Source organism: Conger conger, chromosome 12, assembly GCF_963514075.1.
Source record: "Conger conger chromosome 12, fConCon1.1, whole genome shotgun sequence".
NCBI classification, from domain to species: domain Eukaryota; kingdom Metazoa; phylum Chordata; class Actinopteri; order Anguilliformes; family Congridae; genus Conger; species Conger conger.
Genome location: NC_083771.1, coordinates 36,014,677 through 36,042,520, shown reverse-complemented (window position 1 = coordinate 36,042,520; position 27,844 = coordinate 36,014,677). Strand labels below are relative to the sequence as shown.

The window sequence follows — 27,844 nt, the reverse complement described above, 5'->3', positions numbered from 1 at the left end:
TTGCCAGATGACTCCAGTGTATCTATGTGTCCATCCATCTATTTATTTTTCAGTAATTCAAACAGTACTGATGAATGCAGTGAAGGCTGTGGATTTATGCTTGACTCACCTTCGATGAAGTCGGAGTGTGAGTAGACCTTTTGCTGCTGGGGGCTGTCTCCATCCCGGGGCGTGTTGAGGGCCTGCACGGCGGTCTCCACGGTCTCGCTCAGCTCGTCTCTGCGGTCCTTGCGGACCGGCTTCTCCTCGGGGTGGCGGGTGAGGCCCATCTCCAGCTGGTAGACCTTCTGCAGGGTGAAGCTCTCGAAGGGCACCACGGCGTACTCGCTGGGCAGCTTGACGCCGGAGTGCAGCTCGGCCCGGCCCAGCTGCGAGCGCAGGAACTCCTGCAGGTCGGCGTGGCTTCTTTCCGCCCCCCCGTCCAGCAGGCCCACAGGAGGAGGCCCGGCCGCCTTCTCCAGCGAGTCCTGGACGCTCTTCAGCTGCTGGCTGCGCTCCTGCAGGGCCTCCTTCAGCTGCGAGATTTGCTTCTTCAGGCTGCTGATGTAGTGGCGGTGCTGCTCCTCGCGCTCCTGCAGGAGAGCCTGGTAGCCCTCCTTCCCCGTGGGGGCGTAGGGCCGGGGCAGGGGGGCCAGGCTCTGGTCCGAGTGCGGGCTGCAGGCCAGCATGTAAAGGAGGGACAGGCAGCAGCAGGCTACCACCAGCACCACCCCGACACGGGACGCCCAGGCCACCAGTCCCCTGCGCAACATAGCACCACCCACGGCTACATCAGGGGTCCTGCCCTGTGCGTCCAGGGCTACGCATTGCAGGCGGAGCAATACGGTCCCAAGGCTAGACCTCCTCAAACACCATCAACCAGCCTTCCAGAAATCAGGCCGCTACCATGGATCTCCAAGCAGGTGACTGATGAGGGTGCGCATAAAAACAACCTCTATGTGAATCCTAAAGATAGACTCGGGTCACGTATAAAAGATGACGGTTTTGGTAATATTGTGCTCACCATTACCCACTGTCAAATTTCAGCAGACCAAAAAAAGCTGCTGTGCTGCACCCTGTGAGTTACACCCCTTCAAATTATAAGGTCCAAACAATCCGTCTGCCCATATGACCGTCTTCTGTGGATCTTGTGGGATGAATTTGTGTGTGCTATCAGACTGCTTGAATCATTGTGTGCCAGTCTAATGTCCTCATGCTGTACATGAGCAGGGCACAGGCTGGGGGTAACACAACAGTGTGTGATGTCCTTAATGGGTCTGCTACAACAATGGGTTGTGCCAAATCACTTCCCCTTTACGGAGCCAGGCATACCGCTCCTTCCCCAGGGCCAATCTGCTCAATATATACTGCTGAACCGATCTACTTTCAGTTCAGAAAGCACGATCAGCCATCACTCATCTGTACCTTTTCACATGCAAAAAAAGCTGCTCAGACGTTGAAGAATGCTGACAGGCTGTGTCTATTGAATGTGGCTCTAATCTGTTTATCTGGTCAATATTTTCATTCCTCACCCAGAAATGCCTAGCATGTTTTTTTTGCTGCTTGTATCCCATCACAAGCTCATCAGCTTATTGCACCAAACAAAGACAATACTGTCTGTTCATGTCATATGTGATAAAGGAGAGGCATGCTTAACAGTACACTATGCCTTGTGACCTAAATTTGCCGTTGGCTCCCCATTGTCTGCACAGATCTGGAATAAAAAAGCTTGCACACTAATTTTCATTAATAAGTTCTGTCATCCATTTTATGTCAATGACATACAGAGAATATCCCAAAGCTCTTAATTATGTTGTTCAAATTCCCTTATGTATTTAGCAGCTATTCAGAAAATGCTGGTTATGCTTTCTGGTACAAAATGTGCTTGAGAAAGTAAAATGTTTTCAATGGTTAAAGACAATGTTAGGGCCAGCTACAGCACAGAGCATTGTGTGACTCTTATTTGTATGTACGATGAAGTCTCTCCCCGGTGAAGGAGAAAATAGCTCCTCAGTTGTGGCATCCTCTTGTGAGTCCTGGTGGATCTGGAATGAGAAATACTTAAATTAGTATTCCAGGGTGTCTTGAAAAGCATGTTTTAAGGGGGCACAAATCTGTATTGGGTTGTCTGAGTACAACTAAGGGCTGTGTAGGCTACACGTTAACAGATTCATTGGTAAGTGTCATGAGGTCATAGGCTTCTGCTTGAATGTGCTGCAGATGCTATGTAGCATACATCATTACACATGCATTGGTATGCAATGATGCTCACAGGAAAAAATGCTCACAGTGGCTACAGATTTCTTTTTTTTATATGAAAAGCTACTTTTCTACATATTCTACATTCTGGATGAATGCAGATTACATTGCTAACAGTATTAGTGCAGGTAACTTGAGGGACTTTAAAATACGGCAGGCACGTTTTCCATAGAAAAGAACATTAAACGCAGCTGAAATATCACTGCTACATGCTGGCTGCCAGACCTCCCTCATAGTGGTTGATGTGGGATGAATCTAGCTAGCATAGCATAACAGACTGAAGCACCTTGTAATGGATGACTTCACAGCCACTGTTAAACGGAGTTATGGCTACACAGCAAAAGGCAATACATAATGTGATTCAGTCGAGTGGTCACTGGCCACTCATTTTTCCAGTGCAGCTACATTTAGCTAATATGCATACGTATTAGCATGCACCACGAAGTAGCTCTGCGGATGTTATGGGATTCCACACGTCTTTTTCAATGTTTGTCAGATTTTCACTCTTGTTATTTTCTCTTGAAAAGGCAGGAGTACTGGCTGCTCTAATACTCACAGCTAAAGCTAGCTGAAGGCTGTAGGCTGTCCAGATGTCCTGCCTGACCTGACCTCGCCTTGTATTCCAGAGCGTGCGCTCACTTTCCTCTGCTCTTGCATGGCCTCTGGTGTAGACCAAATCCACATGACCTCATGTGCTCGTACCCTGAGGAATTCCCATAGCCCCAGTTAGGAACTTTGCGGATAAATAAACCATTCTTTCAAATGGCGCAAGGCAAAATGCTGTGTGATAACATAAACAATTGACCCAGTAGATCAGGATGTTCATGGAAAAACAAGTTTTTTTTATTTACAGATTTTCCTAACCATATGTCACCATTTTCCAAAACAAAGAACAGGCCGAAATAATTTTCATGCATAGACCTACGTTGAACAATGCACAACAAACAACTAAAAAGTTAACATTTTAACACTTCAGTGTTCTGTGACATTGAATGTTGAGACAAATAAAGAATAGCGAAACCACATTTAAATAATTACTGGAACCTTTTGAAGACCAGAAAGGAACTGAAAAAGAGAAGTAGTATTTCCTACCTATAAATACGTTTAATTTTACGGTTCACTTCTCTCCCTAGTCTCCCCCTGTTACTAGGCAACTTCTCTAGTTATTTTTGTGAAAAAAAAAACAAACGACAACAATAAAAACAGTATGGTTTAGCAACATACCTTTACATATATACAGTGTGTGCTCTCACACCCAGCCACACACACACACACGCACACACACACCCACACAATATAAAGTGAACAATGCAAAGGATAGGCTCTGAGAGCCTGTTCTGATAGCAGTGTGTTGAAGTCCTTTTCTAACATGAGTAAAGAACAATGTTGTAGCAGTTCTGTGAAAGTAGCAAGAACACGCTAAATTTGGCCTTGTGGAGAGACGCCAGCCTCTCTCAATGAGGAAGAATTGCCTGCCAGCTGTCTGGCCAAATACACAGACAAGAAGCAAGGTCTCCACTGCAGCTTACAGAGTCAGAGAGACAGTGTGTGTGCCCCTGTTGACTTACTGCACAATTAGCCCCTTTATTGGCCTGGAGGCTGGTTTTAATGAAAGGATTACTTATGTTCACAGTCAATGCTGAACTTTATATCTTAATGGCGTGGAAAAAAGTGAACACTAAAAAAGGCTGCCTATTCAAGTGGGAATCAACAACTACAGTACTTAGCATTTTGAAAACCTAAATGGCATCTAAGCATCATTCTTGTACTTTTCTTCAGTTCTAAAATGTTTAAATGCTTCCCCTATTTTGTTTTGGCATTTCAGAATTCAATAACTGATGCGTTCCAATTCCAATTTAATGACATTCAATTTACCTAAATATTTTGACAGAACACACTTTTCGACGGTTGTTGCTCAATATTCCCACAGATTGCAGTTTGCGGGTGAATTTACATATTTTGCACTAGAGATAATCATACACATGTAGAATTATTATAATATTATATTCACATTTTAATAGACACTCTTGTCCAGACTTACACAGATTAAATACAGGCTGAATATTTGGTTGAAGTACCTTGCTCAAGGGCACAATAGCAGGGACCATAGAATATAGTTTTATATGCTCCAACTCAGTGCATTGCTTAAAACCCAGACTGTTTACTTTGAGTGGCAAGGGCTCTGTGTTGTAGTCTCTGGCAGGAATCAGGGGAAATATGGCATAATGTGTTTTGAGGCCCAGACTAATATCAAACCACTGATTGCAACTACATTCAATCTATAACAACCTGGGAACAACCTCAAGTTTTTTTCTATTGGTGTCATTTGTATTGTTGTTTGGAGTGTTTTGTACACACTTAGTAGATAACATCCAGTGTTTTTTTTGGCATCTCTCATCCAACTCAACTTGGAATAAAAGTCTGTGTCTTAAAAATATCTTTCCTTTTCTGTGAGATTTATTTCAACTGCATAAATAAATAAAAAACAGCAACAAAAGAAGTTCATAGTTGTGTAGCGAATAAGGTTTTCTTTCTTTCTCTTTTGACCCTGTTTTTCTAGACTGGTTGCTGATCTCATACAGTCGATCTGGTGACAAAAACACAATGGTAATGAATGTGTGGTCCCAGGGGAAGGCTGAGTTAAATGGGATGGCTGAAAGAGACAGCTCTCTGTATCTGACTGTGTTACAAACGAGTCTCTGAAAATGAAATGGCTGAGCATGACAGGCTCTTGATCGATCCCATATATGGCTATATAGGGGTGGGGTTCAGCCACGGTCCTCCTGTCCCTGCCTAATTATTGTGATTGACATGTTGCAATGACTACAGTTCACCTATGTATTCAGACAACCAAAGCACTCATTTCCGCGGTCTAACTTGTAAAACAGTGAGAAGTATTTGTGTCTGCTTTCAGTGCTGTTGTTTAAAAATAAATAAAGATATGGGATGATACTGTACAGCAAGATCTTTTTTTAAATCATCTGACTGAAACAGCCTTCAGCTGCAGTAATCCATATTTAATTAATGTCATGTAAAAAAGTATATGAAACTAATATTGTACGTTCAGACAGTCTCATTTTAGCTTCATATTAAAACACATGAATCTTACACATGGAGAGCAGGGATAAGATTAAACACTGTATCAAATTTCAAGCACATGAAATGATCAACAGTACAATACATCTTGATTCCCTGAGGCAAGATACTTATGATATTTTGTAACAATAAAATTAAATAAATAACAATTCCATAAATCCAGCTATTATTGTAATTATGATGGACAGCGGTAGGCTATGCTCTGTCTATAGTGTAACATGTTATGTCAACAGTTTTTGCACATATTCTCACAGGAAATATATATCATTAAATTATTATGAATTCAAGCACTCGATATGTTTGATCAAGACTCTGTACCCTGGACTGCCCATTCCTCACAAAATAACCCCAATTCAGACAGTGAGAGATTAAACAATTATACAGAAATTAGTCAGCCCCGCAATTTCCCATAATTGTTCAGGAGGAATTGCACAGGGTGCTTCCAGAAGAATGTCAGAAACAAGGTTAAATTCACAGAAGTTCTATTCCCTCCTTGCTTAATTAATACTCAGCAATTCCCTATCAGAGACAGTTGAACTGAGAGAAGCACACAGTAAAACATATGCAGAACTGAAGCACTATCATAAATTAGACACAGTCATCCATTTTAGTAGGAAACATATAAAATACATATAAAAGTTACAATATACAATAAGCTCATTTTTATGTATCTATTTATACATAGAGCATCGTACTGTTGGTGTCCCCCAGGTGATTGTATTTCATTATTGGTGTACTGGTAGTGTTTGCTTTTTATGATTTAGTGTCTCCATCTTCACAGTGGTGAAGTGGTTAATGGCAGCCTCCATCTTCACAGTGGTGAAGTGGTTAGTGGCAGCCTCCATCTTCACAGTGGTGAAGTGATTAGTGGTAGCCTCCATCTCCACAGTGGTGAAGTGGTTAGTGGTAGCCTCCATCTTTACAGTGGTGAAGTGGTTAGTGGCAGCGTCTTCCCACAGGACTTACTTAGCATAATCACGAGGAAGACCAAAGCTGACTTATACAGAATATGTACCTGACTGGGCTCAGAGTGTGATGGAGAATAACTTTCTTTATTGAATTAGGCAGCACATACTCCCACAGTAATAGTTGTAACCTTTTTAACCTTTTTGATTTTGGTAGAGTTATTTGTATGCACAGAAAATTATACAGCACACCATCACAGAGCATGGCTGCAGTTCACACTGTTTATTTATGTTTATTTAAATTTGCTTCAGATTTGTGGGGTGGAAGGACACATTTAAAAAAAGTGACTCCTGTCAAGTAATTTAGCCTCGTATAATAAGGGTATTACTTCCCTTAACTATTGGACTACTCGCTGCCAAGCATGAGGCAGTGCCTTAATACAGCCCTAATTCTAGACCTTATTAAGTTGAAATACATTATTGAGAGGAAAAAGAATTTACTTCAGCAACCTGAAGCAACGGTGACCTAATTCAGGTCATCCGCATGCAAGCAACTCAGTTATGGGGCAATCTCAATGATATATCCAGTATTTTTCTTTAGTGTCTTCAGCTCTTCTTTAAGCATGTTTCAGGCAATGTTGCGTGAAGTGGAGGATTATGGTATTATGGTAAACTAAGCAGCAAAGCAGTAGTTTCCTCTGCTGAGGGAGACTGATCCTTAAAGACACATTTTTTGACCATGAAGTAAAAGGCATGGCTATTTTCATTTCGAAATGATTCCTTTTTAATCCTGGCAATATTGGGCTCATAAGCATTCAGTTCACAGAGTGTGTGAGAGGGTGATACAAAGGTGTGCAGAAACTCATGTATTTTTCATGAACTCACTTGGGTAGAAAGGAAACAAGACCTGCAAGAATTGCTTTATACGCTAGAAAATCCTGGGCCTTGTAGAAAGAGGTAGTTCTCTGGGGATTCAATAATATAGATTCATGGAGAGAAGCAGGTCCTATTATCAAGAGACCAGACTGCTCAAGGCCAGAAAAAAGAGGTGTGTGTGTGTGTGTGTGTGGGGGGGGGGGGTCACCTTTTAACCTTTTAATCACAGATATGTTCAATAGGCCTCTATTAGTGGCTCTGATTTGATGTTCTGTTTTTGTTTGCGTGTCTTCATTTCTTTGTTTTTCTGAAGGTCAGCAAAGTGAGAACACATGTCCCACAGTGAGGACTGCAGCTCCTCCACACAAAACCGTGAGGAAAGAGCTGTCCTAGCTGACACGCGAACAGGGGAAGGACATCCGACCAAGCACAGGGCCCTTTGTGTGTGTGAGTGGACGACATCAAACCAATCCCAGGTGTTTCCACATGCTGATTATGGAAGGAGAGAGGAGAGAGCATAAGAGAGGCTGCTTTGATGTTCCGTTGACCCTGGGCTAATTTTCACTTAAATGCTAATTAGGTCAGGATTCCATGCTGCATATCTGAGCCACTACAAGCCAGCATCTGTGTTGCATTACAATAAAAACAGCTACTGACTACTCTTGTTTCCTAACATTTCCCTTTACCCGCTGCGTGTTTATCTGTGTACTTGTGTACCACCCAAAAAAACATCTGTTTTTACAGACAAAACATAGAGACACACCACAACCATTTCTCCTTGTTCATACAAATTGTGTTTCTACTGAGAATGTAATACGGTTCCCAAACAATATGTACTTACATTCTTCACCCTGTTTCAGAAGAGGTGGCTTGGTAATTAATGTGAGTTACAACAGTCGCAAAAACCAACAATGTATTATGCACTGCATCTCATTCAGAACATAATTAAAAGCCTTTTATAAACAATATATCTGTGAAGGGACAAAGGGACCTAGCCAAGCTGAATCTGTCAAAAGACTTGATTTCTTCCAACACAAACTCTAAAGTCTGTAAAATCTTTTTGGATTTGGATGCTAGTTTTGTTTTCTTTGTTTCTTTTGAGAAATAAGACATGTTTCTATGATTATTGGCAATGATGCATCTGATCTGATATTAGATCATTAGGAATGGGCAAAACTCTGAAATTTCTAAACGGTGACAAATACTGTGGCCTCTGTAAGAGCACAAATCATGGAAAAGAACCATACTGTGTGATACCATAGGATAGGTAGTACTTGAACTTGAAATGCATTGATAGGATACAACATTAATATGGTGTTGTGTTCACTGAATCTTTAATACAGATAAATAGAAATTGATAAAAGCAACTAAAACAGCTGTTTATATTTTCTTGCCTTTCTGAAATGTGCTGAAAGTTAGAGCGACTGGCACTTTCTCTCCTATAATCTTTGTGAAGCATCTCAAGGAATGTCAACGTCAGTTAGACACACAAGCAGACGCCAGTGTGATTACTTCAGAGCATTTTTTCCATGTCAGAATCACAACCAGATCATTAATACTTATAAACATGAGCCTCTGACAATCTGCATTAGAGTGAGACACTGTAAAAGGAAACAATTTAAAAAAATAAAAATAACTTTAAAAAAAATATGTTTAGTCAATTAGAGCTGTTCCTAAACGTTTAAGATTTTGTTTAACATTTCATGATTAAATGTTTGGAAGTCACACCTTTAGAAAATAACAGTGAATGCATTGTTTACATTTTTAATGGCAGCCACCATTACTATTCTTACATCACTATGGGTGCTCAGTGCTGTATTACGTCTGAGGAAAACATGTAGGTGCTGAAACACAGTGACACCGCAGTGGTGCAACCATGCCTGTTCACGGACAGCATCCATAACTCACACCAGCATCCACCGCAGGTCATGCCACATCTGCACAGAGGTGGACTGTGTCAGAGTGACCCAGCGGACGCCGCTCTTTGCCATGTGACTACCCCACACATCCCCTTTATCCTCAGAGCACCCTGCAGCAACTAGTGTTCTTCTGGCACCGAACCCCAGAAAAATACTGAGGCCCTGTCCAGTAAATGGAGTAAGGATCTGGACAGCTCCACAGCACACAACCAGATCCAGCAGGCAGGCTGCCCTTAAGTCTGGGTCCAGTTCCTGACTCATACCTTGGCAAAGGGGAAGCATGTGTACAGTATATGGAAAACGGTCCGACCACACTGGCTGGAGGGGAGGGAATTGAGCTCACATCATTGGGGGTTGAACGTGCATTACAGATGTTCACAAGACAGTGATTCACAAGACTTACTCAATGTCAATGGACATGTGGTATGAGTGAGCAAGCACTCATTGGGAGGCAACAACAATTAAATAAATAGTAACGGAAAATACAACATGCTGTGCTTGTGACTTTTACTTCATTTTTGAATAAAGTTTATGAATACAAAAGAAAAGGTTCCATTTCACATTGAAACGGGCCGTGAATCTGCCTCTGAGAACTGCCTTTCACAAGCCTGGCAATAACAGTATCTAAAAAGGCTGCAGGCAAATAATAAACTATAATAAGAATAGTAGTAGACTATCCATCTTCACTTGAATGTGGTTTTTCAGACCTGTTCTCAGTAAAGGCAGCTAAAGTGCCCGTCCCAAGGGGACAACTGGAACATTTGTTCGAACTCACTGTATAACCCTCTCCACCTTTGCTTAAAACAGCTGACTCAATGTCCAATGCATATCCACACCTTTGTAGAACATGTGATAATAGAAGTAGGGCAAAAATAGATATTAATAAGAGTCTTAGTTGATCACTGTGTGCTTTAATGTCCACTGGCTCTGCTCTGTTCGCAATGTAGTCCTTACCACAGAGAAAGTTTTCTTCACAGATTTTCTAATGTGCTATTCTGTTCCAGTTGGCTTGCAGGTGATATAAACTCATCTTTCTTAAGGATCCACCATCTCATGCCTTTTATCAAATTGAATGTGAAAATGTATCTTAACAGGCATTCATGAGGACTCAAAATGTCCTGTTCAAAGTGACACTTTTTTTTTTAATTAACTAAAAAAGGTGGTGCCCTGTTTTGCTAAACCACACCTTTCACAACACACACAACACAGACAGGATGTTCAGTCTGTAGTTAGATGATTATAAAAAGCCACATATAAAGACAGATGTTTCATGTGTAACCATTGTAGAGCTGCTTTTCCAACAGCGATGTGCTTAGCTGTTCCATTCCACAAATCTACCAAAAACACATAAGACCATACTGTCTTAATCTATGGTAATGGGAACCCAGACAAATATGCTCTAAAAACAGACTAGAGTAAACCAGGACACAAGTGTATCTGTTGGCCATATAAGAAGCTTGCATGTATAACAAAAATATTTGACCTATTTCCCCCACGAGAATGAAATACTCCCGTCATTTCAAAACAGAGGAAAATATGTCTGAAAACAATAATTACTTGGGACCAGCAGATGTAGGCACGCTGTTCACAGGAAGAATCCAGGTGATAATGAGCAGAGAACACCTGGGTTCGGGAGTCTGGGCTGGCTGCAGACACGCAAGGCTATGGGGGGGGGGGTCACACCCTGCGTCTGCACGCGCTGACCCGTGAACCTGGGGAGCGCAGGTAGAGGCCTAACCGCACTCCGTACCCGGGGTCGGCTTTCCCATCTGCCGCGTGCGTGCCGAGAGAGGAGCGTGGTTAATGATGTCGCTGCGGGCTGGGTCTCGCCACACGGCACGGGATGGAGGCTGTAACCTGAGCCCAGAAGCCTGCCTGTCAGAGCCACAGCAGGAGGATGTGGAATAGTTTTATGCAGGAGAGCCCACGGGGCGACCGGTTGCAGCCATGACAGCCGGCAGGCTGTGGCTAATTAGGTCACATGACCCCAGCAAACAGGAAAATAACAGGAAGAGGGTGCTATGGTCAGATGAGACCAGAATTGAAAGTTTTGGCCATACACACTGACATGTTTGGCGGCAAAATCGAATGCATACAAGGAGAAGCACCTCATGCCTACTGTCAAATATAGCGGGGGGTCGTTGACATTTTGGAGATTCTTTGCTGGCAGTTGTCCAGGGGTTCTATTTAAGTCAATGGCACAATGAATTTAACGAAGTACAAGTAAATGTTTGCAGAAAATCTGGTTGTTTCTGCTTGGAAGCTGAGTCTTGGTCATAGGTAGGTTGTCCAGCAGGACAATGACTCCAAGCAAAATCCATCCCAGAAATGGTAAAGTAAAAACAACAAGCATGTTCTGTAATGGCCATATCAGTCTCCGGACTTAAATTCCATTAAAAACCTGTAGTCTGAACTGAAGAGTATCCTGGTATCCAAAGATATCAATGATTCTGAAAAGTTCTGCATGGAGGTCTGGTCAAAAATCCCTCCAAATGTGTTTTCTAACCTTATCACAAATTATAGGAAAAGGCTGATGACTGTCATCTTTGCCAGGGGTGTTTCCACAAAGTATTAAACCACATTTTTAATTTGAAATATTTAAGACTTTGGTTGATTCCATTGAATCATTAATGAAGTGCAGTATTTTACGCATGTTTGAAAATTAAAGTTATGTCAATAACTGTTTTATTTTTTTAGTTAACAGCACTTTTTGTGCATATTTATCAAGGGTGCCAATAATTCCCTCTGTATATATTCTACTATGTGGAAACCTACACTAAAATGGACATTCAATAAAAATAAAAGAAACAACATTTTAACAAATATTTTCATTACAACATGTTTTTGTCATCCAAGACACTTATTTTCTACTAACAAAACTGAAACTTTTGCTTGGTTTCAGAAGGTGATGAGAACGGTTTACAGCTGTATCCGGATGAATGTTGCTCATTCAAAGCTCAAGTTGAATCATTATTATATTTGCTCATCCAGAGAGCTGAGCTGTGACTGTGAAGCAAATCTGAGTTATCGCAAACCTCTGAAAAACGCCAAGGGCCAATCAAAAATATTTTTACACACTTTTTCCTTTCCGGATTGACATTTTAATCTCTTCCGTTCTCATTTGCACTTAGCAAGAGTTCTGTGTGTGCGTGCGTGAGTTAATGTGAGAGAGAATGCATGTGTGTGCATGTGTGTGTGTGTGTGTGTGTCTGTGTTTGTGTATAGAAGGAGAGACTCAGGAAGGGAGGGTTTGATGCACAGTGTTACAGTGTTTGAGTGGACCTCTAACAGGCTCTATGAGTAAGCTTATTCTGTAAGTAACTGAACACTCTCCAGTCTGTCTGCCAGTTCCTCCCTCATTGCCAGGCAATTACAGATCCTCTGGGTGGAGTGTCATCCCTGTTTCTTCCCAAGACAACTATTAGACGCCTTTCTCCACACTGTTAGAGCAATTTCCTTTAAAGGATCCAGACCTCAGCACACCTTTCTCTACCCTTTTCATTGCTACACCACATGCTTTGAATAGGAGCTGTAACCTGATCTGTATAACGATTACAGCACCGATTGACAGGTTTTGTATTCACATGATAGGTTTTATCAAATCTGTGAATAAAATATCGCATAATTGTTTGAAACTATAAACTAATTGAACATTAGTGTGGATATTGTGCCGACTGGTTTCACTAAAGGAACAGAAGAAAATACTGAAAACAATATTTTGAGGCATTTGGAATGCCCACTGCCCACTCAAAGAAGACAAACAAACAGACTAAAATTATAGCACAATTACAGGTGTTCCAGGCGTTTTGTCACACCCAGAAGAAATTCCAAATTACTGTGTTTCCTGGTGCCGTACATGGAAATATATTATCATTTTTTCCACATCCATCAATCATGTTCAGAAAGTAGCCCATGTAATTCTTACATTTCACTGGTCAAAACAGAATCCTGAGGCAGATGCCTGACACTTTATTTACAATGGAAGAAAACCCTTCCATGTAGCCTGTCAAGTTGTTCTTAAACCATAACATTTCCCCGTTGTTTTATCTTTCCCTGAAAGCATGTACATTATCATATTCTTTAGTTGTTCTTCCAGTACGTGAGCCCATATCCACAATTCTACAAAAAGCATTTTTTAAAAGAAAACTTACCTCCTGGACACTGAACTTGGGAAACCCAGAAAACACTGTACTGCCTTTTCAGGAGAAAAGTTCCAGACACTGAACACACAGTGCATTTATACCCAGCCCCTGGCATGAGAACAGTGCCTCCATGCATGTGTCAGACAGAGCAGCCCCTCAGTCCCATTGCACTTCTCACCCAAACACATGCTACCTCGCACGCTCAGCCTACCTGCAGCTATCGGCTCTGGCGCGCTCCTCTGATGACGGTGGGTGAGATATGACATGGTCTGGTTTCCCCTAAGCAGCCGCTGTCCTCTTCCTGTCTCCCAGCGCTAATTCCTCCAGAGCGCAGCCCAGCCGAGCGTTCCCATGCCCACAGCGCAGCGGGCTCTACACTTTTCGCTTGTCATCGGGGGCTGTCATGAGTTTTCCGGAGTGAACGAGGAGGGTGAGAGAGAGAGAGAGAGAGAGAGAGAGAGAGTGGGGGGAGAGAGGGAGAGAGCATGCGAGAGAGTGGCCCAGGCTCCTTCAGCGCACTGCACAGAGTAACTGTATCTTCTGTTCCAGCTTGCGAGCGCAAGGCTCCTCCCCCTCTGCTACTATAAAGGCCAAGTTATTACCTGAAGCAACCTTCTGTTAGGCTCTCTGTTTGCACAAGACACACTGGGAAGCCTTTACCTAGTTCCCAATATTTATTCCCTCATGTTGATTTATCTTTATTTTTTTATCCAAGGTGAAACATTCCAGAGATTTGTAACATGTGGTTTAGAATAGACTGAATAATGTATTATTCAGGGAGAAAAATCCCATTTTGTTTTGCAGATTTTATTAATAAATCTATCACCAGAATGGGACACAGGCCTGCCGATTTACTGGAAAGATCAGAGATGTGAGAAATGAGAATGGTTGCAGTCTCCAGGGAGAACAATGATGTACAAACAGTGCTGCGTGACCATGCTGCACTGTGCTTTCTTTAATCACAGCCATCTGGGGTTAGACTCAGGCAATCAGACAAATTCCATTTCAGTCCATTTAACATGCTCAGCCTTAACCAAGCTCATTTCAGCCATATTAAAAGCTTCAATCTTAACCCAGCTCATTTAAGTTATTTTACTAATCTCTGCCTTAACCCAGCAAATCTAAGTTAGTTTAACAATCTCATCTTTAACCCAGCTCTATTATTCTTTGGCAGTATTGACCCAAGGAACCTTGATGGAACAACCAGTAGTGCAACATCTGACAGAAACAAACAATGTATTAGCGTGTTTGACTGGGCTTTATTTCACCACAATATATATGTATATCCCCAGAGGATGCTAAGAGCTGCTTGGGCTCATTATTTGTTTGTGGATTGTCCGGTGAATATGGTTTCAAACTGAAACGGAGAATTTCTCACGCAGGCACTCTACTGCCACCTGCACCATGTGAAAGCCCCAGTTCTGCTGGCAGTGGAGAGCTTCACGGGACTGAAGGACTCTTGTTCTGCTGGTCGCCCATTCTAAAGGAAGGAATGTGAGCCACAGTTCCTCCACAGAGGCTCATTCAGCGCATTCAGACGCTGCTCTCCGCTCGTTCACCCCTGCTGTCCTGTCTCAAGCACAATTAAAGGAGAGAAGGCTTGCCAGCTTTTCTTATCAGCCATCCATCTCTGAACATCCGATTGAACAATTCTCACGGAAACAGAGACATTCTTCAAGGCTACAGCCTTGTCCCAGTGAACAGTCTGGAAAATTGATTTTAATCTTTTAATAAGTAAGGAAATTGGCTACGTATGTTCAGCCGAACAAGACATGACATCAGTTAGGCAAAAATATAATTTTGTGTACTTTTAATAATGCATGTTTTAGATGTGCACACTAACAAACAGACCATGACTGGGGAAATTGCTTAAACTGTTTAGGCTTAGAATGTACTTATTTATGTATCCTTTGAGGATAATTTTGAAATTATTGCATACTATGAATTGGCTTATTTATTTTGAGGATGTAATTAGGCTTAGCGCATGCTGTCTTCTCTCTCTCAGTAGTCTGTGCTGTGAGGATCCCTCTGCTGGTTAAACTGCCACAGTGCCGGCTGTAAGACAGAAGTTAGCCTGACGGTTTATGATGCTACAGAATCAACATGATTCAACATTTGCTTCCAGTTTTCCAGTTTATTCTGAGCTTTCGTCTTAGACATTAGAACATTTAAACTGAATTTAAGGAGATCGAAATCCATCTATTAAACCTGGATTCAATCAACTCATATTTTAGCTTTGATTAAAAATTCAAAGCTGCAGTTCTACAGTGTATGGTGACTTCAACAACCACCAAAAATAACTAGCTACAAAACGCTGTTTGTGAATTGAAGGCTTTAATCTCACTGTGAGTAAAAGTTAAGCATACATATTTCACATATTTATTGAATCTACTGTAGGCCATTGGTATGTTTTTACAAATTGCCCAGTTCCGTCCCTAAAGCTCAAATCTTGCATGCGAAATCATCGAATCATCAATAATAAAAATATCAATTATTGATATTGAAACACTATGCTCAATTCAATTCGTTTCAATTCAATTTTATTTGTATGCTGTTTTTTACAACACACATTTTCACAAGGCCTGAAACCCCCTCAGAGAAAACCTAAGATGACAGTGGCAAGGAAAAACTCCCTGAGTGACAGAAAGAAAATCTGAATAAGCTTTTCAACAGATGGTCTAATCCGCTGCTAATGAAGTGAGCCAAAGACTTTGGTTTTCTTTGTTGAAGAAACTTTTGTTTAATCTTCTGGAATGGATCTGTAGATGAGTGTCCAGGTTCCCTGTAATTCTCTATGATTGACCCTACAACTCTCACATTTAGATCCACTGCTGTGACACTGTCATCACTGAACCAACCGCAGAACTGCTGCTCCCTGGATGTTTTTTGTTTTTCACTTTCTCTGCAAACTTTAGAGACTGTTGTGCTTGAACTTAGTCAAACGTTCTCACCTCATTGGCAGTCTTTTTGTGTCATTTAGTAACAACGTAATAGAAATATGATTTTAAGTCTATATATAAGACTAAGATACTTGTTAAGTGTTTTTTTTTGCAGTCTATCAACCTATTTCAGTCTAAATATTCCCACCTATTCCTATGTGGGGATTGAATGGGTAGAGTTCAATTTATTACCAGACTCCAGGCCAATATATGTTTTAGTCTCATCACATACGTATCTCCTCCCAGTGTTTCAGTTGGAGATTTGGTGGTGCAACCATAACACCAAGAACATCCTTGGTTTGAATCCTGACCGTCCCTGGGCCTTTCTGTGTGGAGTTTACATCTTACTATTTTTCAGCTCTTCATCCCTCTAACGACCTTATCCCTCTCCCAGTCTCCCTCCTCCTCCAACACCATTTACTTGTGGGGAAGGTGGGGTGATGAGGCAGTCCAGACCACGCCCATACAATCCTGGCATCGTTTTTAACACAGAATTTATATCTGACTTAAAATGTGTGTTATTATATTTACTTACAGTACTTCAAATAGATATTTTGTGGATGTGTGGTGGATACATCCCTCTGTGATAATTGGTTGGTTATTTAAAAATGTCTCACTTTAAGGAATACCCCAGTGTTCCAGGTCTTCATGAACATATCACACTTTGGACACATTTAAGCCCAGGTAAGCAGCCATACAGTATCTGGCTGGATTTACTCCGGCCAAGCATTCTTGTGCAGGAAATATAAAAAGAGTGAAGCCGGGCTGTTCATATGGAAAGTTTTATATGTGATTGATGGGAGAGGAGAGCAGGAGACCCAGGACCACTCAAAGCTGTTCTTCAGTTGGCTGCTCTAAGCTTTGGGCTATTCTTTAGATAGACAGAACATAGATGTGGCAGACTTGAAATTGAGAGTGAATGTACTATGGTGCCATTTTACTGGCTCAGAAGACATGCACAAGGGCTGGTATTGTCCTCCCCAGGGGATAGCATAATAAAATGGTTTCAGGACAACTGCTGTGTGCAGTAACCACAACACATAGTTTTCCTTTGTGCTGTCACTCGCCGGATTGCATTGTCAGGATATCCGGATCAACAAGATGTCTGGTGAGAAAGGGAACATCTGTCAATTGAAACCCTCCATCCCTGGACTGGTTGTCAGTCAACACTGATGTGATCGGTATTCTATAGCAGACCACAGAGCATCTCATTTCATGGTACATCCAACCATTTTGGATCCAAGTTCTATGCTGAATTTCTTAATTAGTGCTTAATTATTCAATTTTCCCATTTTGAAATGGGTATTAAATACTACATTAAAACTGAAGCATGAATTTGAACCCTATATTACTTATTACTACTACCACGACAAAGAAAACCAAGTAACATAATGACACTCAAGGAAGTGTTTTTCATCCCTATCTTAGACTGTGAAAGTAGCAGAATGAATATGACAGCAAAAGCAAGTCTAGAATTCTGGCAACAAACTAAACTTTCCCTTCCAGCCAAGCAAACTGCCCCTGTGGTCTTCTTTTTTCAGCAGAATTAATGCACATGGCACAGGGCTGTCTGTCGCTGGGATACTGTGAGAAGCTTCCAGACTCTGGCTAGGCTGGGGAGGGGTTTAAGAGATTTACCACAAAGGAGCAGAGGGCCTACAGCACCGGCAGAGATGCAAAAGCATTTAAGGAAAAAAAAAAAAATGTGCCACTTTTATCAAGGTGCAAGGACAACTACTTTATTCAGAGCAAAATGAGCCACATTCATTATTATGAATTAATTGTAGAGCAATTCTGATGGGTATCCTTTTGATAAAATTAGTATTCCTTCATACATCTTAATTCAAAATTAATATTAATAACACCATGAGTATTTAAATGATTTATCATGCAGTATGAATATGTATTTCACACTGCCACTGGACTAAAAAAATATTTTCGAAGAGATGTACATGAATTTTACTGATTGCACATTGCACATTCTTTGTGCATTGTATTTACACATTTATAAGAAGTATTCCTTTTTATCAAAGTAACCGAGTTCATATACTGTATTTCATTTTTTTCTAATTGATAAACACATGCAATAACTTTTTCTTGCAAATTGGGGCACACACTGGGTTTCATTTACTCTAAAATATAATATTACCCTCACATAAGTTATACTCTAGACCTATCTCAGGTGCAACTAAAAGTATACAAGCTTTTTATTTATAAAACCAGTACAGCTCTGTTCTCGTTAATAAGAACAGGCTTCTCACGGATTTGGCTGAACCCGCTAAGACCATTTTCTTACCCCAGGTGCTTTGTCCCTGTTGAGAAGCAATTTACCAACTGCCGTGTCTCTAAACTTAGGGCAATTTAGCCAGATTGCATTACATTGGCATTGTGTCAGTTTGATATGTGAGATCCCTGAGCATTTTAAGCTGGCAGAGAACTCACATGTGATGCACAGTACATGCAGGACACTATCTATGCTGCTTTTCCATTCCAGAAAGACATGCGCCCTTATTGCCCTCCTCTGATATGCCCCCAAATTTAACCAATTTAACCCAAAAGCCACATTTTAAATAGCAAATTAAGAATTGCTGTGACTAAAGAATAATAAAAGTATATCATATGTTGGGGCAGGAAAGTGAAATATGACATTTAAAAAAAAGAATAATAATAATAGGGAGCCCACTTTCCATTTAATTGGAACATTCCTGAATTATTTGTCGGGCAGAGAAAATTCTCTCATAATGGCTTTCCATACAAGAATCCCAAGTGTCAGTGAAACCGGTCCTAGATGTTTGCTGATAATAATTTTGTTGACTAAGCACATTCTGTAAGCAACATACCCTTGACATTTTCATATTCTGTCCTTTAGAATTGATGCCAATTAATTTAACTGAATTACCTATCGGGGCGACATGGCTCAGGCAGTAAGAGCAGTTGTCGGGCAGTCGGAGGGTTGCCGGTTCGATCCCCCACCTGGGCTGTGTCGAACTGTCCCTGAGCAAGACACCTAACCCCCAAAATGCTCCTGACGAGCTGGTCAGTGCCTTGCATTTCTGTTGGTGTGTGAATGGGTGAATGAGAAGCATCAATTGTACAGCGCTTTGGATAAAGGCGCTATATAAATGCCAACCATTTACCATTTACCAGCAAAATGAAAGTCAGGCAGTCAAGTATTCAGAAAAACTGTAGCAAGTTCTCCGTGCATATGTTTGGAACAACCTGCCAGCCAATTTATTTATATTTTTTAGCAGTTTTAAAGGTGATGGGTGGTCACAACAAATATTGATTCAACAATATTGAAACTACCATTTACTGCTCTTTATTGTACATTTTGCAATATTTAGAAACTATTAATTTCATATTAATTTCATAATTATTTGAAACTTCACTTTACTGGTTATTTATTAGATTTATCAGTGGCCTATTGCTTAATATGCTACTTTATTTAATGAATACAGAAAAGTCTCTGTAACATTTTTGGTGGGAAAATTAATGCTTGCAAATGTGCTCTTTTCTACTGACACACTGATGCAGAAAAAAAAATAAACAGTACTGTATTTGTGGTATTGTACCATTAAAAGTATGATTTGTAATATTGTATCATTACACTTTTATGTTGGGTTGAAAATTTGATGGTAGGTTCATGTTTAACTGAGCCAAAGCTGTGACAAAAACTATACAAAAAAGATGTTATGCTTAGTATCTTGGTGTCTCAGAGGTGGAAATGATTTGCAGTATGGCTGCACCAATTTGATGATTGGACAAACGCTGACTCGTCCCAATGATGATTAATAAAAGCAGCAGGAATATCCTGTCGTTTTGGCTGCAGTACCTCACAGAAAACACAAAGCACAAAGCTTGCCCACTGATTATCTCAACGTACTGTACTGCAAGCTTGCAAACCAAGGAACTAAATTGTGGTGTTGGTCTCAGAGGAGATCCTCCTGGTGGTTTTTTTGCTTTCTCATTGAGTAATGTGCCAAGTCTCAACTGGAATAATTAAGCAATGAGGAGCTCTCCCAAGCAATATCCTCTCTGGAGTCTTCAATGTGTTTACAGTGAGAGGTATGAAATCATTATTTGTCAGCAAAAAAACACTTAATTACCAGACAAGCCTTTCGAGAAAGGAGATGGTGTTAAGATGTTGTCTACATATGTTCCTAGTGTCAAATGGTGTAATTGCAATGATGTGGCCATTAGCCATTTTCCTACCCTAACCTGTCAGAGGAAAACACATAAACAGCAAATAAAACATATCCAGGGTTACCACTCTTTTCAAGACATCTCCATAGATTGTGATTACAGGGCTGTTAGTTCTTCTCCCAGGACATTTAGGCAATTTTACATTAACTTTTCATAAAAAAAACAAAACAAAAAAACAGACAGTCTGGTTCACCAGATGATGTCAGACCCATGATATCATAAACACATTAAAAAGAATATACATATTCTAAAAGGAAAAAAACCCTTGTTTTTGTACCCATGACTTATAGCCCCTCATGTTCAGACACACATTTGATTGTAAGTGGTAGTAAATTCCTACGCAATAACCTCCATTTCTGATAATTTATTATTATTATTATTCCTTTATTTAAACAGGCAAGTCTCAGTGAGGTCAAGATCTCTCTTCCAAGAGAGACTGGTTACAACAAAAAATATATTAAAACATCTACAGAAAAAGATAATGTATATCTCAAACACACATTACCCATAAGGTCAAGCAAGTCAAGAAAGTCAAATAAAAGATGTACGAGCATCACTATGAAAATAAAAGCTAGAAATTGCAGATTTAAAATCATTAAATTCAATTAGTGTGTCCAATTTCAGAGACTGCAGGTCATTCCATTTAGATGGAACATAAAACCTAAATCCAGACTTGCCAAACTCGTCTTTATGCAAGGAATATTTAAGGATGATGTTATTATGACACCTAGTGTGAACAATACTATGTTTAAAAGACATAGTATTGTGGGGTGACATGGCTCAGGCAGTAAGAGCAGTCGTCTGGCAGTCGGAGGGTTGCTGGTTCGATCCCCCGCCCGGGCTGTGTCGAAGTGTCCCTGAGCAAGACACCTAACCCCCACATGCTCCTGACAAGCTGGTCAGCGCCTTGCATGGCAGCCAATCGCTGTGTGTGTGTGTGTGTGTGTGTGTGTGTGTGTGTGTGTGAATGAGAAGCATCAATTGTACAGTGCTAGTACGGGACCAGCAGAATACAGAATTGTGTCGTCTTCATAAAATGGACATTACAGTGGTCTGTAGGGCTGATAATGTTATTTATATAAAGTGTGTATAACATAGACCCGTGGGGGACATGTTTACAGATATCATGGAAGCCTACAAATAGAAAAAAACACACATTTTAGCTGTACAAATTCAGTGTTTATTTGTAGAATTTTATTTTCTCACACTAAAGCTCAAGATAATGATTTGCATAGAATTCTGCAGTACTGAAAATAAATATAAATAAATATTACATATATTGATAATAAATGTCCATCTCCATACATTGCATCCATTTCAGTGGAGTATCTTTGTTCATTTTGTTTACATGTTTTTTCGTAAATGATTTCCCTTTCTCCAAATGTAAGCCCAACTTTGTCTTGATAATGTCAGTGTGTTGAAAAACACAGTATAAGAATGTATTGTAATGAACAATAAATACAAGCATTTATAAAATACAGTACTGTGCAAAAGTAAAATAAGAATGCTTTCAAAAATAGAAATGTGAATAGTTTATTTTGATCAATTAATGAAAAGCATGAACAGAAGAAGTGAACGAACAGAAGAAAAATCTAAATCAAATCAATATTTGGTTGGTGACCACCCTTTGCCTTCAAAACAGCACCAATTCTTCTAGGTATATTTTTGATGTATTGGGCAGGTAGGTTGTTCCAAACATCTTGGAGAACTAGCCACAGTTATTCTGTGGATCAAATGCTTATGTTGCTTCATGTAATCCCAGACAGACGATGATCTTGAGATCAGGGCTCTGTGGGGGCCATACTATCACTTCCAGGACTTCTTCATGCTGAAGTTCTTAATGATATTGGCTGTATGTTTGGGGTCATTGTCTTGCTGCAGAATACATTTGGGGCCAATCAGATGACTCCCTGATGGTATTGCATTATGGATAAGTATCTGCCTGTACGTCTCAGCATTGAGGGGACCATTCATTCTGACCAAATCCCTAACTCCATTTGCAGAAATGCAACTTGCAAGGAACCTCCACCATGCTTCACTGCTGCCTGCAGACACTCATTCTTGTATTGCTCTCCAGCTCTTCAGCGAACAAACTGCCTTCTGCTACAGCCAAATATTTCACATTTTCTCATCTCATTGTCTCATCATTCCAGAGAACCTGCCATTTTTCTGCACCCCAGTTGCTGTGTTTTCATGGATAGTTGAGTCTCCACGTCGAAGGTATGGCTTCTTCCATGAAGACCACTTCTGACCAGACTTCTCCACACAGTAAATGGGTGTACCTGGGTCCCACTGGTATAATTGGTGAATCACACACCAGACTATATTCCTACAAAATCCCTGACTTTATGCAAGTGTACCTAGAAGAATTGATGCTGGTTTGAAGGCAAAGGGTGGTCACACCAAATATTGATTTGATTTAGATTTTTTGCATTTTGTTAATTGATAAAAAATTAACTATTAACATTTCTAACATAACTAATTTTGAAATTACAGCATTTTTTCACACCTGCCTAAAACTTTTGCACAGTATTGTATGTTATGTTATGTGAAGTCATATAATATTTCGTAGGAACAACCATGGGCACATCACAGACAAAACAGAAAAAACAAGGATTTGATACTTTACATAAGGTCAGAAATAAATGAAACGAGGTAAAATGAGCAATGTCATTGTAAAAAAAAATGGTAAAAGGAACCAACTTAATACACTTATACTAACTACAGACCTGAATTCCTTAGAATTATTTTCAACATTTCATGTACAGGCAGACAGTATGAAAGTGATTTAATCTGTTGAATGATGTGAATACATTTGCACATTTTGAAACATACACCCTACACTGGGCCATGTGTCCATCTGATGAATCACCATCACAGGAGGTGAGAGGTGGACCTGACACCTGGAAGCACATATTGCATTTTTTTTATTTCTCCATTTTATTGTTCATTGAACTACATCTTTGTAGTGGGTTATGATAGTTCTTATTACAATTAAAAAGTTGATATGAAGCTGCTTAGAAAGTGCAAGGCATAAATTAAATGCGTTTCTGCAGTCGGTGATAACCACAGCAGATGTGTGCATTTAAAAAAGGTCACCGGTTTCTGCAATATGGATATATGAAGAATGTGAGAATCAGTCGGGCACAGTCCAGTGTATTTGGAGCCAGTTTTCTGCAAAGGAATCTTATTTCCACACATTGCACCATCGTAATATGGTTTACTTGTTACATCCTAGTATGAGGAGTTGTTATTTCCAAAAAACAAACAAATTTTTCTTAGGTTACAAATATGTGAGGTCATATATTTAATTGGTCTTAGTATTTAAAATGAACCCCTGAAAAACATTTATTTTCAGTATATATTAAAACACATTATAAAAATAGGGAAATGTTTAAAAACATGTCTACATTATATATTCAACACACTTCAACAGCAAACTATTGTGCATAGAAAAACATAGCCTTCAGTACAAGGAAAGTACCTACTCTTCCTAGCCTCTGAAGTTTTGGAAGATTTCTGCCACCTCCAACCAGTTCCTGAAGCATGCAAGCCCTTGGTCTCGGATTTGCTTCCTTCCTTTTTCTGTGATAACCTCTCCATTTTCCTTCACAATCACTAGCTTTGGTACAGCTGTGATATTGTACTTCTTTTGCAAGTCACTACGAGAAAAAATGAAACTTATTATATAATTATTGCAGTGTATTAACCACAAATATGCAACATCTGTTTGAATGGTACAGTTGAAAGCTACAGCGGCCACAACTATAACAGTGTCAGAATTAAAGCAATTCTCAAGAATACATTTAAATTCTATTGATTATAATGTTTTGTAAATGTTCCATTTTTTTAAGGTCCTGAAACAAATGAGGCAAAGAAAGAATGTGTTTTAATTCATTATATTTCTTCCAAATATTGTATGTTTACATATTGTGGCCTTGATTTCATTTAGGTGAGTAAGCTTGGTGAGTAAACTTGCATATTTGACAACATTTTGGCTACTACTGCGAGTCTTTCCGGAATGGGCGTCCATATCTGTCAACTTTAACTTCTAATTAAATTATGAATTTAGACCACAAATAATAAATGTACATGCAGAGACTGAATGTAAACAGACTATAGAAGGTACCTCAATAAGTATTTTACATTAACATGGCTACAATCCCTTAACATCCCTGCAACTTGAGAAAAGTGAATCTAATGGGATGCACCTTTATAAAAGATTTTGTGAAAATGTTCTATAAATACTAATTATGAGCAATTAGCCTATTTGAGTAGTGGCGACTTACAGAAATAAACAAAAAATAAAAGGCAACTTTCATAAGAAATAAACAAAACAAAAAAGCGCAAGCAAAATGCATGCTACTCAATGGCCGGTCCTAAGTATCAAGAAGACCGTTATTCTTAGACATAATCTCTCTGAGGGGTGACCCTTAAACCTCTTACTAGGCGCCTCAGTGATACTACACGGTCTACTGACCTATATGCAGAAGTGCACTCTCAATATCAGATCACAATTTCACGTATGTGCAACGGTTATTATTGAATTTATGAATCTATAACATCAAGCACTTCCATTCACGTGCATTAAGAGGTAGGCTATTACATAGGAACTACCATAAGACATTGACACCATCTTGAGGCAAGTACACAAGTTGTAAGATAACACTCATGTAAACATGGATAGAGAAGGTGCACTGTCCAGGCCGGGTTGTCGTTAGAGTAGCCTACTAGTAAAGTTATTGAATATATAAGTTACTTTAATAATATAGTACTGTATTTTATCGTATAGCGTTAACTTACATCTAATTCGCCAAATATAGCAAAACAGACAATACCGACAACTAACAGCAAATAGCCGAAGTAGCTAAATTTATCCATTACTAGGATTCAACTGTAATTGATCAAAGCACATAGACTACAATGCTTTGATATAGATTCATTTAAAGAGAGAGAAAGAGAGAGAGAATTTACTTTGCTGAAGCCTACTCACTGTTTATATTGATCATGCCAGGGTAAGGACAACCAGTCTCCGTGCATGTCGTGATAATACTCGATCATGTCTTCAGGGGACTTGTCGGACGAAATGAAGACTATTTCGAATTGGGCAGGGGGGTCGCTCTCTTCAATCAGATCCGTGTAAAAATCACATAGGATGGGAGTGAAATCGCGGCAGGGCGGGCACCAACCTCCAGAGAAATATATACCCACTACTTTGTTTCTGAGAGCCTCCTCTGGGTCAACGACTGCGCCTTCTTTATTCAAAAGAGTTCGTCCAGAAAAGACTTCCACCATTTCGAGCGAACAAATTCTGTAGATTGTTTAGTTGAGGAAATATGACGCCTGAACTGTTCGGTTGACTGTCTACGTAGTTGCTAACATCAGAAAGTTATCCCGGAAGTAAGAAAGATAGCCAGCACCTCATTTGGTCTTACCGTAGGGCTACGCCCCCTTACTGTATTTTCTGTTAGCTGATTAGCTATCACAAAATGTACACCAACTGTTGTGTGACTAGCTCAGTAATTAGTTGATCACACACTAGAGTAGACCAATCCAAATTATTTTATTTAAAATAGGATGAAACTGCATTTTCTTTTGCATGGAGCAAAATGGTCAGCTGCTTTGTGTTAAAACTTACCGCAATACTCAATATTTATTCATTTCTTTATTTCATTATTGTTTTCAGGCTCGGTAACCTTATCTCTAGTAGCCTATTTAGTATCATATTTAGGCTACTATACAAATTAAGATTTGAACGGATGCAGACTGCAATCCCACATAGTTTACTTCAGTTTACGAGGGAACAACGAGAATGTTCTCGTACGCTGTAACTTGTATAAAAGCATCTGGTAAATGCTGATGCTGTAATGATTACCTAGGTTAGTTACTTATTTTTTAAACACGTTGCCCTTCTTGGTTTATCTGAGATAATGTCCACTTTTAATTCTGCTTGAAAATGGTAATAATGACCAAATATGGTTACAGTAGTTAGAGCAACTAAATAAAATAAACCCTGCGTAAAATTAAGCAAATAAGATTATTCTTTATTATTATAATCTTTACAGCTCAACTGACAAGAACTACACAACTAACACATACTTCACTGTAAAATAAAAATGGGTAGCATTACATTTCTACAGACACTAGACTATCACCCTACAGAATTAAAATAATGAAAAAATGACTGTAAAGGTAATTCTGTGAATGGATTCAGACTACATTGTATGGAATTATTATGGTACGTATTGATTGATATCAGTCTAAAAATGTAAATCTATTCATACAGTATGTGGGGATTAAATGGGTGGAGTTCATTACCATGCTCTGAGCTATTGGATCAGGGTACTTCATGACGTCAATAATTCCAATTCTAATGGCCAATAAACGCGTTAGTCTTTGGTTGAATCCTGACTGGGGCCTTTCTGTGTTGAGTTTGCATTTTGCAGCTCTTCCCTCTACCAACCTTATCCCTATCCCTATCCCTATCCCTCTCCCTCATCCCAGTCAGATTACATGTCTGACTTGAAATGTGTGTTATTATAGTAATTTACAGTACTTTGAATGGTGGATGTGTTACATTCTTGGCATTTGGCAGACGCTCTTATCCAGAGCGACGTACAGTTGATTAGACTAAGCAGGAGACAATCCTCTCCTGGAGCAATGCAGGGTTAAGGGCCTTGCTCAAGGGCCCAACGGCTGTGTGGATCTTATTGTGCCTACACCGGGATTAGAACCACCGACCCTGCGTGTCCCAGTCATTCACCTTAACCACTACGCTACAGGCCGCCCTGTTTGCGGATACATCCCTCTGTGATCATTTATGGTAATTTCCATCTGCCTTACAGTCACTTTAACAAGTAATCAACCAAATGAATCAATCAATCAACCAACCAATCAGTAAGTAAATAGGCGTAAATAAATATTGCCTTGACATCATGATTCTAGTGTAGAAGTAACTGGTGATATTCTACTGGTGGTCAGACATTGCACCACTCTCCAATAATTGATTCAAGAAATTATATCCACTTACTGTTCTTACATAAGAGAGTGCATGTACTTGATTTAAAACACACACACACACACAAACACTTTAGCTGGGGGAGGGGAGGGGGGACTCAAAATGAAATGGCTATCATTATGGGCATTTTTAAATGAAAATATAATTACATTTTAATTTATTACCTCAATTGACTGAATTAAAATGAATTAAACCCAGAGCATAAATTATATGTTCCAATGAATTATTGCTGTAGAATGTACAATGTAAGCACTGTACACAGTACAGTATGAAGTATGATTCCAGAAAATACCACTAGATGATGCTAATCCACACCATTGTGCAGTGTGGATAAAAACATGCACTGCATGTATATTGTTGTTTTGGCTTTGCGCTTCAGCACATTGGATAAAAACAATGACTAAAGTGTAGACTGTCTGCTTTAATTTGAAGGCATTTGCAACCATATTGGGTAATCCAGTCCAGTCACCTGATATGTCACCTGCATGTAAATACCCTAAAGCTAATG

General features: G+C 39.9%; 2 protein-coding genes across 4 annotated transcripts in view; both read right to left on the bottom strand.

Moving 5' to 3' along the window:
• The window catches only part of csgalnact1a (chondroitin sulfate N-acetylgalactosaminyltransferase 1a), a 40,141-nt gene extending 26,455 nt beyond the window's left edge, over positions 1 to 13,686 (bottom strand). Inside the window, exons 1-2 of one of the 2 annotated variants that reach the window (XM_061263684.1) lie at positions 13,388 to 13,686; positions 110 to 2,024 (exon numbers count right to left, since the gene is read on the bottom strand). In XM_061263684.1, coding sequence (XP_061119668.1) covers positions 110 to 752 — 643 coding nt within the window. In that variant the 5' untranslated portion in view covers positions 753 to 2,024; positions 13,388 to 13,686. Of the gene's footprint in view, positions 1 to 109; positions 2,025 to 13,185; positions 13,231 to 13,387 lie in introns of those variants that run through there. The other variant, XM_061263686.1, reaches the window with a different exon arrangement.
• A 7,789-nt stretch (positions 13,687 to 21,475) lies between these two features.
• On the bottom strand, positions 21,476 to 25,681 carry nxnl2 (nucleoredoxin like 2). Of its 2 annotated transcripts, XM_061263513.1 has the most exons (3): positions 25,312 to 25,681; positions 23,807 to 23,980; positions 21,476 to 23,221 (listed from the first exon to the last, which is right to left on the bottom strand). In XM_061263513.1, exons 1-2 carry the CDS (start codon positions 25,611 to 25,613, stop codon positions 23,812 to 23,814), a joined length of 471 nt encoding a protein of 156 aa, XP_061119497.1. In that variant the 5' UTR covers positions 25,614 to 25,681; the 3' UTR covers positions 21,476 to 23,221; positions 23,807 to 23,811. The 2 variants fall into 2 exon arrangements, with proteins under 2 accessions (XP_061119497.1, XP_061119496.1); XM_061263512.1 differs by having other exon boundaries at positions 21,476 to 23,980.
• Between the last annotated feature and the right edge of the window lie 2,163 nt (positions 25,682 to 27,844).